This window comes from Meriones unguiculatus, chromosome 10 (genome assembly GCF_030254825.1).
Source record: "Meriones unguiculatus strain TT.TT164.6M chromosome 10, Bangor_MerUng_6.1, whole genome shotgun sequence".
Classification (NCBI taxonomy): domain Eukaryota; kingdom Metazoa; phylum Chordata; class Mammalia; order Rodentia; family Muridae; genus Meriones; species Meriones unguiculatus.
Window position 1 is genome coordinate 103,220,709 of NC_083358.1, and position 14,385 is coordinate 103,235,093.

Sequence of the window (14,385 nt, forward strand, 5' to 3'; positions counted from 1 at the left end):
GTTGGTGGAGATCACAGATTATTAGTACATTCACAAATGTACAGCTTTCGGGGCTGTCTCGAGAGATGGCTCAGTGGTTAGGAGTGAGTACTGCTCCTCCAGCCGACTGGTGACTCTCTGGCTCAACTCTGGCTCCAGGGGATGTGGCCCCCTCTGCTGGCCTCTGCAAACACTACACTCACTTGCAGATACCATCACACATACACATATGTATGTTTTCAAACTTAAAAAATAAAATAGGTGTCAAGAGAGGTTGGTGACCAAGTCAAAGACTAAGCCACAGTCAGTATCCGAACTTGGCTCTAGAGTCTTGGCGCAGTGACAAGAGAAACAGTGAATTCTCGTATGATGAAGTCTACAAGTGGGAACCAAAGAGCAGAGCATCTGATGCTGTCTGAAGACATGGGGGAAGCAGTAGCAGGGTATCTCTGTGTAAGGTGGATCACAGTGGAGGTGCAAAGGCCTGGGTGTGGAAGGACCAGGCATACTAGGGCATGTGTATGTGTGTGCACGTGTGTGCCTGTGTGCCTGTGTGCGTGTGTGTGTGTGTGTAGATCTGGGTTTAGCAGCAATTTTTAACCTTAAAAAGAGTGACTGAGCCAGGCACAGTGGCACCTGCCTGTAATCCCAGGCGGAGGCAGGCAGATCTCTAAGAGTTCGAGGCTACCTGGTCTACAAAGCAACCCAGGACAGTCAAGGATACACAGAGAAACTCTGTCTCAAAAAATCCAAAAAAAAAAAAAAAAAAGAGTGACTAAAGATGGTGCTAAAGGAGTATAGAACACTGGTTCTCAACCTGTGTGTTGAGACCATTAAAAAAACATATCTCAAACCATCTTGGAAACCTCCAACCATAAATTTATTTTTGTTGCTACTTCTTAACTGTAATTTCGCTGCTGAGTGGTGTCTCTGTTCCTAAGGCCACTGGAAATATGTGTTTTCCAATGCTCACGACCCACAGGTTGAGAACCACAGGTCTAGAACAAAGTTATGAAGTATTTCTGTAACTAGAACATGAACTGAATCTCATTCTCCCCTTCCCCCTCAAAGGCCCTGAGAGATTTTAGGCAACAGAATCACACACTAATTTTAAAAGCTGGTTCTAGAGCCAGTGTGAGGATGGGTGTGCGGTGAGAGAAGACTGAAAGCCAGAAAGGAAAAGAAGAGCCAGGGACAGCGGACAGTGTGACTGCAAATTCCTCCCTGGGTCACCTTACAAAGTTAAAAAAAAAATCCTCCAGTTCCACCAGCCCCACATTAGGGTATGCTGGGCGTGGCTAAGGGCTCTGTCTTCCACACATTCATCCCGCAGATGAATGAAGCAGCCCTGTGCATCGCACGCAGTCCCTGCAGTCCCCAGGTGCTGCCTGAGCCGAGGCATCTCCTAAGTACATGAATGGACACTGTCTGCCCAGGGGTCAAGGGGCAGGTGTGCACATGGCACGGCCACTCCGATGTCAGTGAGCATCTGTACAATGTGACAAGTAAGGACAGATCTGCTAATCAACTGACTCGGCAAGTTGTTTCTCTGCTTTAGGCTTTCGATTTCTAGTCTGTTCAACGTAAACGATGAACCTTGGTGAGTGGTGGGAATGACATGAAGCAGTGGCACTCAGAATGCCACTCTCGGTATGTCCAGGGTCTGCACCCGACACGCAACCTCTGGAGATCTCTACCAGTATTAATAACAATAGACGAGAAGTCCATTTTAGCCTGGGAAAGGGTACTGGCCAGACATGCTCGCAAGCTGGCTGCTAAATGGAAAGAAACCTGATATGATGATAGCAGCAAGGGTGTTACCCAAGTCCCAGCAGCACGGAGGCTAGCTACTTACCTTCCTGTCCCACGAGGGGACATGGACAGGGCTGTAGGAAGGGCCCACGGGCCTTCTCACTCCTGGCCTTTGACATTTCCATCTCTCCTCGGTCCTCCTCTGTGCTGTAGAGAAGCCCACAACAGGTTCAGGTTAACCAGCTGCCAAAGAGCAAAATCCGTGGTGAGGCTGTGGCTGAAGATGGCCGTCTGGATGACAGAGACCACACCCAGTGTGCAGCCATTGTTTTTCTCCATCAAAGCTTGGGACCTAAAGCCCACTGAGAGATCTGAGATCGTTAACGGTGTCATCTTCAGCTTCAAAGAAACCTGTTTCTGTTGGGATGGCTACCAGACCCTCCGATTCCAGAGGGTCTTAGAGAAGGTTCCCAGCCTGGGGGGGGGGTGTTCCATGACCCTCCCCCAGCCTCCCACCCTTCCCATTCAATCACTTCCTCTCTCCTCAGTGTGCCCTTCCTTTCCACCTATGCTCCCCTCCCGACACTCTTGGCCCTAATGTGTGAAAGTCCACAGGCAGTGAAAGGACTGGGGAGGGGGCCTCTCTGAGCAAGCAAGCATTTAGCCCCAGTGGCCTGTCCACAGGATGGGGTGGAGAGCGGCAAAGTCCAGCAGGTCCCTGGGCAGAGAGAGAGAGAGAGAGGAGCAGGAGGTAGAAACCATGTTCTACATCTGTGCCTAGAAGGCCGCGCTGAGTGAAGGACCATCCTGGAGCCAGCTGGGAAAGGCGGGTGACACAGGCAGCGAGCTCACCCTCCCTGTGACGGCTTTCCCTTGTGACACTTTAGAAGACGGTGTAGCTTAAGTATGGACTGTTTTCATGGGCATGACCAGAAATTAAGAGGTTGTAAGAAAAGCACGTGGCGGCAACTGTGGGAGCTGGTCAAGGTCACGAGGCCTTCCTTAATCCTGTTGCGCAGATTGCCCCCCCACCACACCGCTACTGACCTTCTTCCTTTCCTGGCTTTACAGATCGTCACAGCATTTAATGCCATTCAAAAATTAATGGTTTAACCATTTGTTGTCAGTGTCCCGTTCAGCATTGTCTAGTTTGTTGTCGATTTTTAGGACCTAGGGCATTTCGTGGCACACAGTGTGTCCTCAGAAAGTGGTCACGATGAGAGAGAATTATCTCACCATCATTATTCAGAGAATCCTCTCTCAGCCCTCCCATTGTCATGGTGCTGGGCCCGGGCTATGTTCAAAGGATAAGCCAGCCACCCTCTGCTCTAGTGAGAGTCACAATGCTCTGCCTCTCTCTGGAGGATTGGAAATGGCCTTGCAAAGATCGTCTTCTGGGATCCTGCGGGTTGTGAACCTGGGGATGCTGCCCTTTGTCCTGCTTCGAGGGCAGCGACACACGTGGCCCCAGGAAGTGAGTGAACACATCCCTCCTCGCTGTCAAAGGAAGGGCTGTGTCGGCCAGTTCAATTTCAACTCATTGTCCAGGACAAGGCATGTGGACGGTTCCCAGAGGCTGGATGTTTCCTTAGCACAGGAGCATTTACTAGGGTGAGAGAGACTCTGAAGACCGGCAGCTGTCATGTCTCCCTGTTCTCTAGAGACGAGCACAGCTCTAACAGTGTCACGGGCCACATATGCCTTTGCAGCCCTGAGACTGAACAGCCACTGCTGCTGTGGCCAAACCCTTAGCCAGAGAGGAGCGAAAGAGAGAGGTTTCCTTTCTAATACCCTCAGCAGGAAGTGCTTTCATGACAAGCACCTCCAGACAGAAGAAGTAAATGAAGCCTTGCTTTCTAAGTATTGGTGAATCTTACTACTACAAGAAAGCTGGGAGAAAACAAAAATACTAAGAGCCCACAGACGGTATGCACATAAACTGAGACTCCATATAATCACTTTTTAAAGTATGGAAAGCAGGTATTTAGTGTGATATGTTCACAATGGTCCACATGTGCATGTACATACAGGAATATAAGTTATTCATGGATTCTGCACAAACAGTAGTTTGTGTTTTATGCCAGATGATACTTTTCCCGTTTAACGTTGTTTTAAGGCCATTTCCCTTTGCAAGCGTGTCATGTGCTGAACGTGGGTGCCGATTAGAAGCTTCAGTAACACATACCTTGTACTGGAGGGAGGGCTGTCCCAAGGGCCTGTCTGCTCACTGCCTTTTCCTTTTGAGGCAGAGTCTCAGATAGCCCAGACTGGCCTCAACTTCACTACATAGCTGAAGATGGCCTTGAGCTCCTGGTTCTCCCATCTCCACCTCTCAGGTGCTGGGATCGTGGGTGTAGGGTACCGCGGTCAGCTTTTCCCTGCCACTTCATGCAGGCCCTCTCTTGGCCCTGAGTTTTCCCAAGAGCTTGGGTTAGATAGTTACACAGTCTTCCTTTAAAGCAAAAAGGACATTTATGATCCACGCAATGTTTTTACATACATACCACCCTGCTGTTCCTCATGGACATGACATGATCTATACCATCCCAGGTTGTGCTATATCCAAATTTATCAAACCATCAAAAATTTCAGTCCATGAATATATGTATATGTACATGTGTATGTATGTATGTATGAATATATATATATATATTCTGCTTTTTTCTTGTTTTGCTTTACTAATTCCTTTCTAAGGAATTGAATCCATTAAGACATCTCATGCCTAGCCAGCATGTTTGATTTCTAGACAGATGCTTAAAATAAAGAGGACTTTAATCTGATACCTTTATTTATATGCAAAACAGCGACCAATCATGAGATATGAAAAACTCGTCAGGTAGAAACCAGGTTATATCTATTTTCACTACAAAATATTGCATTATATAAAGCAACAGAGACACAAAAAAACCCTGAAAAAGACTAAAATCTTTGGATAGCAGATGTGGTTTTTTTTTTTTTTTTTTTTTTTCTTTCTCTCTTGTCTCTAAAATACACCTCTTACTTTAAGAGTTTCACAGCTAAGAACATGAAACATTTCCAGGTCATAGACTTTTCTTTTTGGTTGTCACAGAGGAAAGTAGTTCTGAATTCTTTTTGTCTTTTCTTTTTTTAGGAAAATAATGTAATTTCCTAAAATCATCCCACACACAAACGTCACGCACACACACACAAAGAAACTACTCTCCTTAAAAACAGTTTGTAAAGTACTTTTCAGACAAAACTACAGGTAAGATGTAACAACACTTAACTTTTTTATAAAACTATAACAGTGAAGGGCTAGTGTTGCTGATCTCACAACAAAAGAACCAACTTCTTAATATATAAAATATGCTTAGAAACAGGGGAAGTGGGAACTCTCTTAAACGAGTGCAATATAATCAGAAAAAAAAGGGGGGCGGGGAGACCACAAGATAATCTCAACAAACACAGAAAGAGTTCGACGCAATCATTTCACGGGAAAAAAGTGTAAACACTTGACCATAAATAAATTGGCACAGAGTATCCAAAGTAAAATTATCACCACTCTGAAAAATAAATGTCTTGAAAAAAATACTCTACTTCTTCCAACATAAATAAAAATAGGTTTGTCTTTCTCTAACTGCATCTACGGGTCCACACGGTAAGATCACAAGTAGATGGGGTTTTTTGTTTTGTTTTTTTGGATATTTAATGGGGCACTCTGCCCAAAAAAGCAATCAGATGTTGAATTTTCCATTTAAATACGGATTTTTCTATCTACTTTAGTGTTCTATCTTGGGGTTAAAATCTCACCAAGCTCAAATCTTCCCACCGTGTGCCTGTCTGTTCTGAATGTATTCTTTTCTCGTAACTTCACCAAGGATTCCGATTTAGGTTCCAATGTAGTTTTTCATTTGTCAAAGGAACAAAAAGTTCTCTGGTACACCTTTCTGTGTCTTAATCTCTGTACGGGAAAGATTTTCTTTTTCTTTTTCTTTCTCCCCAAAGCTTAGTGGTTTGTCAATTAGAAAACCCCAAGATAGTCTTGGTCTGAAGCCGTCAGCCTGGATGAGCTGCCCTCGTTCTTTCAGAACATGAAGATGTGTCGTGACTATAGACATAGGGGAACTCGAGGCCTCCAGGGCGTTAAAGCAACCACCTTAAAGGGATTCTAACACACCGGAGGCCCCGGGGCAACTCCTTCTAGGTGCCTCCAGAAGGTTCTTCTGGCCAAGAAACTAACCTCGCAGGTCCCAGCTCTTTCCACTCAACCCCACCTCCCAGGCTCGAAAACCTTTCCCTGTCTCCTCGCCGAGCAGAAAAAACAGAGGCTGCAAGCTTTCCCCCGCGTCCAGGTGTCTCTGGGCTATCCTCCGGCCTCGCAGTCCGGGTATGTCGCCTCCAGCAGACGCCGGGACCGGCGGCCTCCCGCGGCGTCCCCCTCTCTACACATCCAGGACGTGGTTGAGATAGGAGATGTAGCAGATGGCCAGGCGCAGGATCTCGATCTTGGAGAGCTTCTTGTCCGGGGGCAGGGTGGGCAGCAGTTTGCGGAGCTCGGCGAAGGCCAGGTTGAAGGCCTCCACGCGGATGCGCTCGCGGGTGGCGTGGGCCGAGCGGTACTTGGCCGTGGCGCGCCGGCGCCGGCGCTTCTCCTCGCGGCTCAGCTGCTGCGGGTGCGGGTAGAGCGCGGCCCGGGGGCCGCCCTTGCCGTCGCCGTCCGCCTCCTCCACCGGCTCCAGGTCCGACACGCTGCCCAGCACCTTGGCGTCGGCGCCGCCCAGGGACTCCGGGTCCGAGTGCGTCGAGCTGGGGTGATCCGAGTCGGCGGCTTGGTCCGGACTCAGCATCATTTTGGAGGCTGATGGAGAGTCAGAAAGTCGGTCAATCAAAGGAACCAGACGCTCGGTTTACAATGAAGGGTGGCGGGCGGGGGCCTAGCGAGCCCGGACTCCGAGGGGGCCCGCGTCCTCCGGGTCCACTCCGCGCACCAGGCCCGCGAGCGTGGGGAGGCAAGGGGCTGGCCACCTGAGCGCGTTCCGAGCCCCACGCCGGAGCCTGCAGGCGACAGAGGCGGCCGGTGGCCCTGGGGCGGCAGAGCGACCACGGGCCTGCGGGGCCGGCTGGCATCTTGTGCCTCCTCTGGCCAAACATCAGCTGCTCCATCCCGCCTCCCCGGCCCCGGCCCCTTCCCAGACACCCGAGAGAGCCCGAAGGACGGATGCCTCCGGGTCTGAAGGGAGACGCCGGGCGTCCTCATCGCCCTAGGGCCCCGGGGCCAGGCAGCCGGAGACTCGCAGCGCCCGGAGGGGTCCGGGCTGCGCTCGGGTGCGGGCGAACCCCACTCTGGAACCCCGGGCCGGAGACGGAAAGGCTCCGGTGTTTGTCCCCCTCCCACCCAACCCCCCAGCACGGTCCCTCTCCGAAATAATAAAGAAATGACCGAACACATGTGTTCGGTCCCTTTCAAAAGAAAATTGACTCCTCGGCCCTCGCACGCTCCCGGAGCACCATCTGTCACGCAGCCTGCCACACACATTGGGGACCTAGGGACCCGAGTCACACAATGCCCGGCAGTGTGCCGACCACCTCCCGGGAGAACGCAGGCCGCCGGGTCGCCGCGGGCGGACAGGCTGGGGAGGGGAGGGGAGGGATGGGCCCCGCGGCCGGGGGGTGCGGGACGCCCCCGAGCTCCCGGGACCCGAGCCCCGCGGCGCCCCGCCGGTCCGGGGAGGCCCGGCCGCGTCCCCAGACGATGCCCTCCTGGAAGAGCCACCTCGGGCCCGCCGCTCCCGAGCGCCCGGAGGAAGGGCCCCGGCTGCGCATCTCCGGGAGCCGCCTGGCTCGAGGGATGGTCGGGGAGGGCGGGTGGGGACGGGGACCCGCCGGGGCTGAGCGCTTGGGCCTCGGCCGCCGGGAGGGCCCGGTGTGCCCCTGGCCGGCGAGGCTCCGAACCGCCCGTCAGAGGCTCGTTCCGGAGAAACAAAAGCCCGGGGATGTGGGTTCGGCTCCTGGCCCTGCACTTGCGCAGGAGCGCCCGGGGACGACCGGGAGCTCGGAGACAGTTTTCCGTGCAAGGAAAACGGATCCTCGGAATAACAACAAATGGGCCAAACGAACCGCTGGCAGTCCCCCGTGGGCTTTTCGCTACGTCTATGAGCGAAACAAGCTACGCAGTTGGCACGAAGGGGGCAGAGATACAACAGGGAGAAAAATCACAACGTAGTTTACAGATCGGACAAAAAGTTCCCGGGCTGTCCTCCACGCTTTTAAATTCTCCAGGTATTTAAATAGTCATAGATGGTGCTTCCCGTGGCCATGACCGTGACCGTGAGTGGGGATGCTCCTATAAAATGCAATATGAATCAACTTAATTTCAAGAGAAAAAGAGAGAGAGAGAGAGAGAGAGAGAGAGAGAGAGAGAGAGACACGCAGAGATGACTTACCTTGCAAAAGCCCTGCGGATAATCTTTTCGCCAATCTTTTGGAGTTAAAATTCCAGGGGAACAAGGAGGAGAGATCCTGGCAAATATTAAAAGCAACCACTATTTATTACGCTCACAGATGAAAGAGCAGCTGTCATCTCGCAGCCCGCCACGGCGAGCGGCGCTGTCTTAGGGGTGGAAGGTAGGACTGCTCACTTAGTGGACGGATTGAAAACGCCCGTTCTTTCTTTCTTTCTTTTTTTAAATTGTTCTTAAAACATTTCGGAAATTTCGTTGTTGATCTTTTCTAAGGCGAAGTGGTGAGGTCTCGCGCGCTTCCTCCCCGGGTCCTAGGGTTCTATAAAGTAACAAAAGAGACGCAGAGATAAACACGGTCACATCAAAGGGCTGATTCCTCCACTTTCTAATAGCGGAATAATCAATAAGAAAGATGGTTAAGATAAGATTCCATTCCTTGAGGACTCCTTCCCTTCCCTTAATCGGGCTGGGAGGAAACTGCCAAGTGCGGGCAGGAATGGATGGGGCTCAGAAGTGATTTCTTTCTTTCTTTTTCCCCCCCCTCAAGATAATGCTTTGTTCAGCTGATGTCTCCCCAGTTCCCAGCAGCACAATATGGTAACTGGGCTTAAGGTCGCCTCTGTCTTGTCCCTCACTTGCTTATATGATGCATAAACGGACACCTATTTCACAGTTTCAAAGTCTTTCAAGGCTTGGCTACACCCCCTCCCCTGCCCGACTCCCTCCCCTCTTTACCTTGTGGTAACATATATGTGTATATAATCAGTAGCTTGGAGATGCTTGAGAGAGGTTGCTGAGAAGTGACCGTCTTCCGGAGGAACACTGACAGGCAAGCAGAGAAAGGAGAGGTTGGGAGGGCCCGAGCGAAGAGGAGGCTGCCTGTGCGGTTTCTTGGCTCTTCTGGTACCAATTGATTTAGCCTGGAGATGGTGGAAGAGATAAAGGCTTAAGAAGGGGGATGGAATTTTCCCCCTAAATTGATATTTAATGGGAAATCCTATTGGACAGAAACCTGGACATGAGTCACTTAATTGGACCTGACATCTGTCACAGTGCGGGAGTTTTCACAGCCCAAATATTTTAGCAGATCAGATTCCCACTGAATCTGTGCCATAAAATATAGCAGTTGAAAGCAGTCCATGATAGAAACCCTAGCATCTAAACAGTTTCTGGCCACGCAGGCAATTTCTTGTTTTCAGATTATTAATGCACTGCTTAAGCGCAAGTAAACACTATAGGAACATGGGAAATTCCTCGTGCATTTTGTAAGCTGGCATCTTTTATCAGTGGTTAGGAAAATAGTTGTGCTCAGCAGGTGGAAACATACTAAGATGCTATAAGTAAGGTGATGTATTCAAGATAGGAAATGCTAACATTTATTAGAGGTGAAGGCATCTTTTAAAAGATACTTTAGTCATGAGTATTAAGGGTATTGATGTTTTGGAGAAATGTTCTTCTATGAGATGAACTTGTAGGTGTTTTTAAGGACTTTTGACACATTAATTTAAGTCATTTGCAGAATTAGCAAACCAAGAAGTTAGAGACCGCTAGATAAAACAATTCTAGTTTTTAAGTTATGTTTGTTTTTCCTCTTCACCCATTTATTAATTTGTCTATTATTTGCTGTAAAATGTGACACATTGTTCATCTCAATTACTGCACTTCACTCTTGCTATCTTCACCTGTGAGTGGACGGGTTTAGCTGGGCGGCAGTGCATTTTGCTACAATGTGAAAAATAAAGTAATCCAGCCTGCAGTGCCTTTGCCTTATAGGACCTCCAGTCCCGGATTTACATATTTTACAAAAGTAAGGAAAAATTGTTGTTAGTCACGATCAATTGTCAATAGCAAATTTTTATTCGCTTTCAATTACATATTACCAGTGACATCATCAATTGTGTTTTCTTTTTTTCTTTTCTTCTTCTTCTTCTTCTTCTTCCTACTTATTTATTTATTTATTTAGATATTTTAGACAAGGTCTTACAATGCAGCCCTGGCTGACCTGAACCTCACCGTGGAGATCAGGCTGATCTCAAACCCTTAGAGACATGCTTGTCACTGCTTCCCAAGTGTTGGGATTAAAGGCATGTACCAGCCACCCAGCTACTTTTTTTTTTTTAATTGATCAGGCTTAAAGGAAACAAGAGAATTATAACCATCCTCCTGTCTCCCTATTCCTGTGTAAATGTGTGTGGAGAGGGGAGTCTTTGCTTTCTCTCCATAATCACCTTTGTCCTATATAGAGGTATTCTCCCCAGGGGAGGGGCATGGAGCCACCCACCTGGAGAGCATCCTTCTGGGTTCCTCAGGGCTGTGACATGCACTGTCTACCTTTGTTCACGTAGGCTCTGGCAGGGTCCTGGGTCAGAACAGGCAGGGTAGGAGAGAAGGAATTGAGTCCAAGGATATGGCACCAGTGCAGCTCAGCCTCACTACCGCTCAGCCCAAGTCCAGGCAGAAGTCAACCTCAAGCAAGTGGCAACAGAAATGGGTGAGTAGGTAAGTCCTTCCCTTGCAGGGCTTGTGAGGATGAGGAGTGAAGCTGTGGGGAAGGAGGTTTCCCAGCCTGGCTAGCAGCAGCCATCACTAAGCACTAACACACAACAGAAATGCACACACAGATGTGCACACTCAGATACGTGTGCCTCTCCACTCTCCAGCATGCATACAAGCTGCCTGGCTCCATTAGACGTTTGGGCAGATGGATTGAAAACTGTGGTGGGTTTCATCACCTGAGCTCTAGAAGGCACAGCTGCTAGGAGAGGAGTGTCCAATGCCTCTGGTCACCCTGGTGTTGGGAGTTGGATGGGGGAGAGGAGGCTCAAACCATGGCTGGCCTGATTCTACTCTGGCATGTATGAATCCAGAGTAATTCTCTTTTTATAGCCAGGCCATTGACAATCTGCACATTCATAAATTAATACATGATTAAGGCTGTGTAGGAAAACTTCAGATCCACGCACAGCTTTGCCTAGACATGTCATTGTAGACGGAGACATGGATTCACTCTCTCTCTCTCTCTCTCTCTCTGGTGGGAACACTCCCATCCCTCCCCTTTTCTAAGACATCCCAGGCACAGATGGCCCCTCCTCTCATATCCCCCTGAGAGACTATATATTGTGCACTATGGCTTTTGGTTTCTATCTCTGCCTCTCCCACGAGGCTGGGACATTTCCGGGAAAGGTCTGTAGCTTTTACCTTCACCTCTCATATCTGACCTTGACATATTATATGCACTAAGTTCATTTATAGAGGGTAACTTCCTGTGTACAGAGGTCCCCAGGAAACTGGTGACAAAACCACTTCTGCCCCCAGATGCCCAGTCTTCCATTTTGACCATTTCTGTTCTTGAAAGTGGGTGTCACCAGCTTGCTGTGACATCAATGGATGTGCAAGCATCGGACAAAACACCAAGCACCATGCAAATGAAGATATCCTAAAGTGGAAGAATAATAATAAATAACATCAGAGCAAGAAGGACATGGTAAGTGGTGGTTTCAAGAGCGGGGGCTGGAGAGATGACTCAGAGGTTAAGAACACTCGCTGTTCTTCCGAAGGTCCTGAGTTCAATTCCCAGTCAACCACATGGTGGCTCAGAACCATCTATAGTAGTAAGATCTGGTGTGCAGGCAGAATGCTGTCTGTATAAATAAATAAATAAATAAATAAATAAATAAATAAATAGAGCTGGGTTCTGGAGCCACAGACTGGCTGTGTGGCTTCTGAAGAGCCTTTCTGGACCCCAGTTTTTCTAATCTGTAATGTGAGAATGATGAACATATGATATGTGGTATTCTATGGAATGCTTTTATGTTACGTCTGTTTTGTTTTTATCAAAAAGGATCAAGATAAGGCATGTGGTGCTGGAGCCGTGACCCAGTGGTTAAGAGCATGTACTACTCTTGCAAACGACCGGTGTTTGCTTCCCAGAATCCATGTTGGGCAGCTCATGATGACCTGTGGCTCCAGTTCCAAGGAGAGGAGTCACTCTAGCCTCCATATTCACAGCAGACACACACACACACACACACACACACACACACACCCCTAAAACTAAAATAAACCTTTAAAAAGGCAACACATGAAAAACTTAAATTGTTGCATGTTCTTAATAAGGTTATTAAATATAAACACATTCAGTATATGTACATTGCATAGAAGTAGTAACATACCTGAATATACCCACCAGATTGTGTGTGTGTGTTCATGACTCACTGGCTGGCCCACAGTGAATACTCCCCCAGCATTAGACCACAGATAGAAGATTTTTCATACATTAACTCATGCCCTGTTCATCAGAAAGCTACGAAATAGGCTCTGCTGCCCCCATTTCATACAGAAACTAGGACATGGAAAAAGAGATGGTGTACTCTTCAAAGCCATGTGCTTAGTAACTCACAGGGCCAACATTTGGATCAGGAAAAAACTAACTCCAAACAGTTGTCTTCTGACCCTCAAATCCACACTATGGCACACAGGCATATGTACGTGTATGCACACACACACACACACACACACACACACACACACACACAGAGCATTGTCTTTTTACCACTGATGTGAACACCGTGGCATGCAGGCATGTGTATGTGTGCACACATGCACACAGGAAGCAAGTGAACAAATGTGAAAACAGGTTCAGGTGAGCTAGATTGAGAATGTGAGCCGGACCACATCCACCATGCCCTGCTCCTGTGTCCCTGTGCCCGGTGCAAATACCCCATGCAGGAGAATCGTGTACAGCAGGAAGTGTGTGAGCTAAAGGAGGAATGCACGTGTGCATGAAACAAACCTAGCAACCACCCTTCACTGTGGTTAGCTGTGCGGAGTGGACCCGTGTGCCTTTAAGTTCTCCATCACATCTACAAACAGCATGGAGCCGGACAAGACGGAAAGGGTTAAAAATAAGTTTTCGTCCCATTAGACATCCGTCTTCAATGTATTTTCTTAAAATTTGTACTCTATCACCAGAGTTTTGAGCACATATAACTAGGCTTTGTATATTAATCATTAACAAACTCTATACATGTGCTTCATACAGTATAGCAGAGTATTTCAGCATAAACACATAGACGGCAGATTAAAGTGAGAAACAAATAAGACATGTATGGAATAACTGATTTTATTTATAAATGCGAAGAAATATGCATACAAAGATATTGGTGGGGCATGCTTCTTGAGGGCAATAGTCATTTTCGGTCATCGTTTAACCCTTTATGACAGTGATTTGATGGTCTGCTTTCAAGTCCAGTTTATTCTATCACAATCCACTTTTTATGGGTAACATGGGAGATAAAAGTGTAGCACAAAATTTCAAATGTTAACACACACACACACACACACACACACCCCAAAACAAAACAAAACAAAACGTGGCAACTATATGAAGCGACTGGTGAGCATTCCACAGTATGTGTGAGCATTAAGTCTGGACCTGGAGAGACGGCTTAGCAGCAAAGACCATGCATGGCATGGAATGTTCCTACAGAGGATATGAGTTCAGTTCCCAGCACCTTCAGGCAGTTCACAACTGCCTGAAAGTCAAGAGGTCTGTCTGAGGCTTTCTTCCGGCCTTCCTCAGGCACCTGTACCAACTGTCACATACCTACTCACAGACACACTTGCATACACAGAACTAAAGAGCAATTTAAAAAATCAAGTTTGTACACTATACATGTATACAATTTAATTTATAAACTTAAGGATAGTGATGAAAGGAAATGCAAACTCAAAGCCCTTCAACTGTTGAGTGGGTAAGCCCCGTGTGATATATTCTACAACGGAGCAGCACTGCAGAATAACATGGAACATAATTCTGGTGTGCGCTGAGGCATGAATGTGCCTCGACAGAAGGAGAAAGCTAGATTCTAAGACCCTGTACAGTATTAGCCTTTTCACGTGAAGGCTTCTCCACAGACAGACCCCACAGAGAGCCAGAATGAAACACTGATTGCACAGGGCGAGTATGGGAGGCAGGGGAGCAGATGCACTGTGACCTCATCTTCACAGGTTGATTTTGGTAGTGATGTCAAAACTCTTTAAACACGCAAATACAGCGAGTAGCACACATCATGGCATTACTTATGTCTTGGTAAGGCTCTTAGAAAATTCAGCAAGTGATTGCTGGAGAGACAGCTCAGCCGTTAAGAGTACTGGCTGCTCTTCAAAAGGATCAGGGCTCAATTCCCAGGCAAAACTGTCTATAACCTCAGTCCCAGGGGATCTGATGCCC

The 14,385-nt window shown here is 48.1% G+C and overlaps 1 protein-coding gene across 2 annotated transcripts; it reads right to left on the minus strand.

Annotated features, from left to right (window-relative positions):
* Positions 1–4,495: 4,495 nt before the first annotated feature.
* On the minus strand, positions 4,496–9,127 carry Nhlh2 (nescient helix-loop-helix 2). 2 transcript variants are annotated; one of them, XM_021657342.2, is made up of 3 exons: positions 8,889–9,127; positions 8,136–8,472; positions 4,496–6,550 (listed from the first exon to the last, which is right to left on the minus strand). In XM_021657342.2, the coding sequence occupies exon 3, from the start codon at positions 6,540–6,542 to the stop codon at positions 6,135–6,137; it is 408 nt and encodes a 135-aa protein (XP_021513017.1). In that variant the 5' UTR covers positions 6,543–6,550; positions 8,136–8,472; positions 8,889–9,127; the 3' UTR covers positions 4,496–6,134. The 2 variants fall into 2 exon arrangements, with proteins under 2 accessions (XP_021513017.1, XP_060248951.1); XM_060392968.1 differs by lacking the exons at positions 8,136–8,472; positions 8,889–9,127 and adding an exon at positions 6,718–7,499.
* Positions 9,128–14,385: the final 5,258 nt, after the last annotated feature.

Bases quoted from the DNA above. Each gene is read 5' to 3' on its own strand.
- Nhlh2 (XM_060392968.1), bottom strand. From the start codon at position 7,228: ATGTGTGTGGCAGGCTGCGTGACAGATGGTGCTCCGGGAGCGTGCGAG. The intron at 6,551-6,717 runs GTGGCCAGCCCC...ACTCTCCATCAG, and splicing joins GGGGCTCGGAACGCGCTCAG to CCTCCAAAATGATGCTGAGT.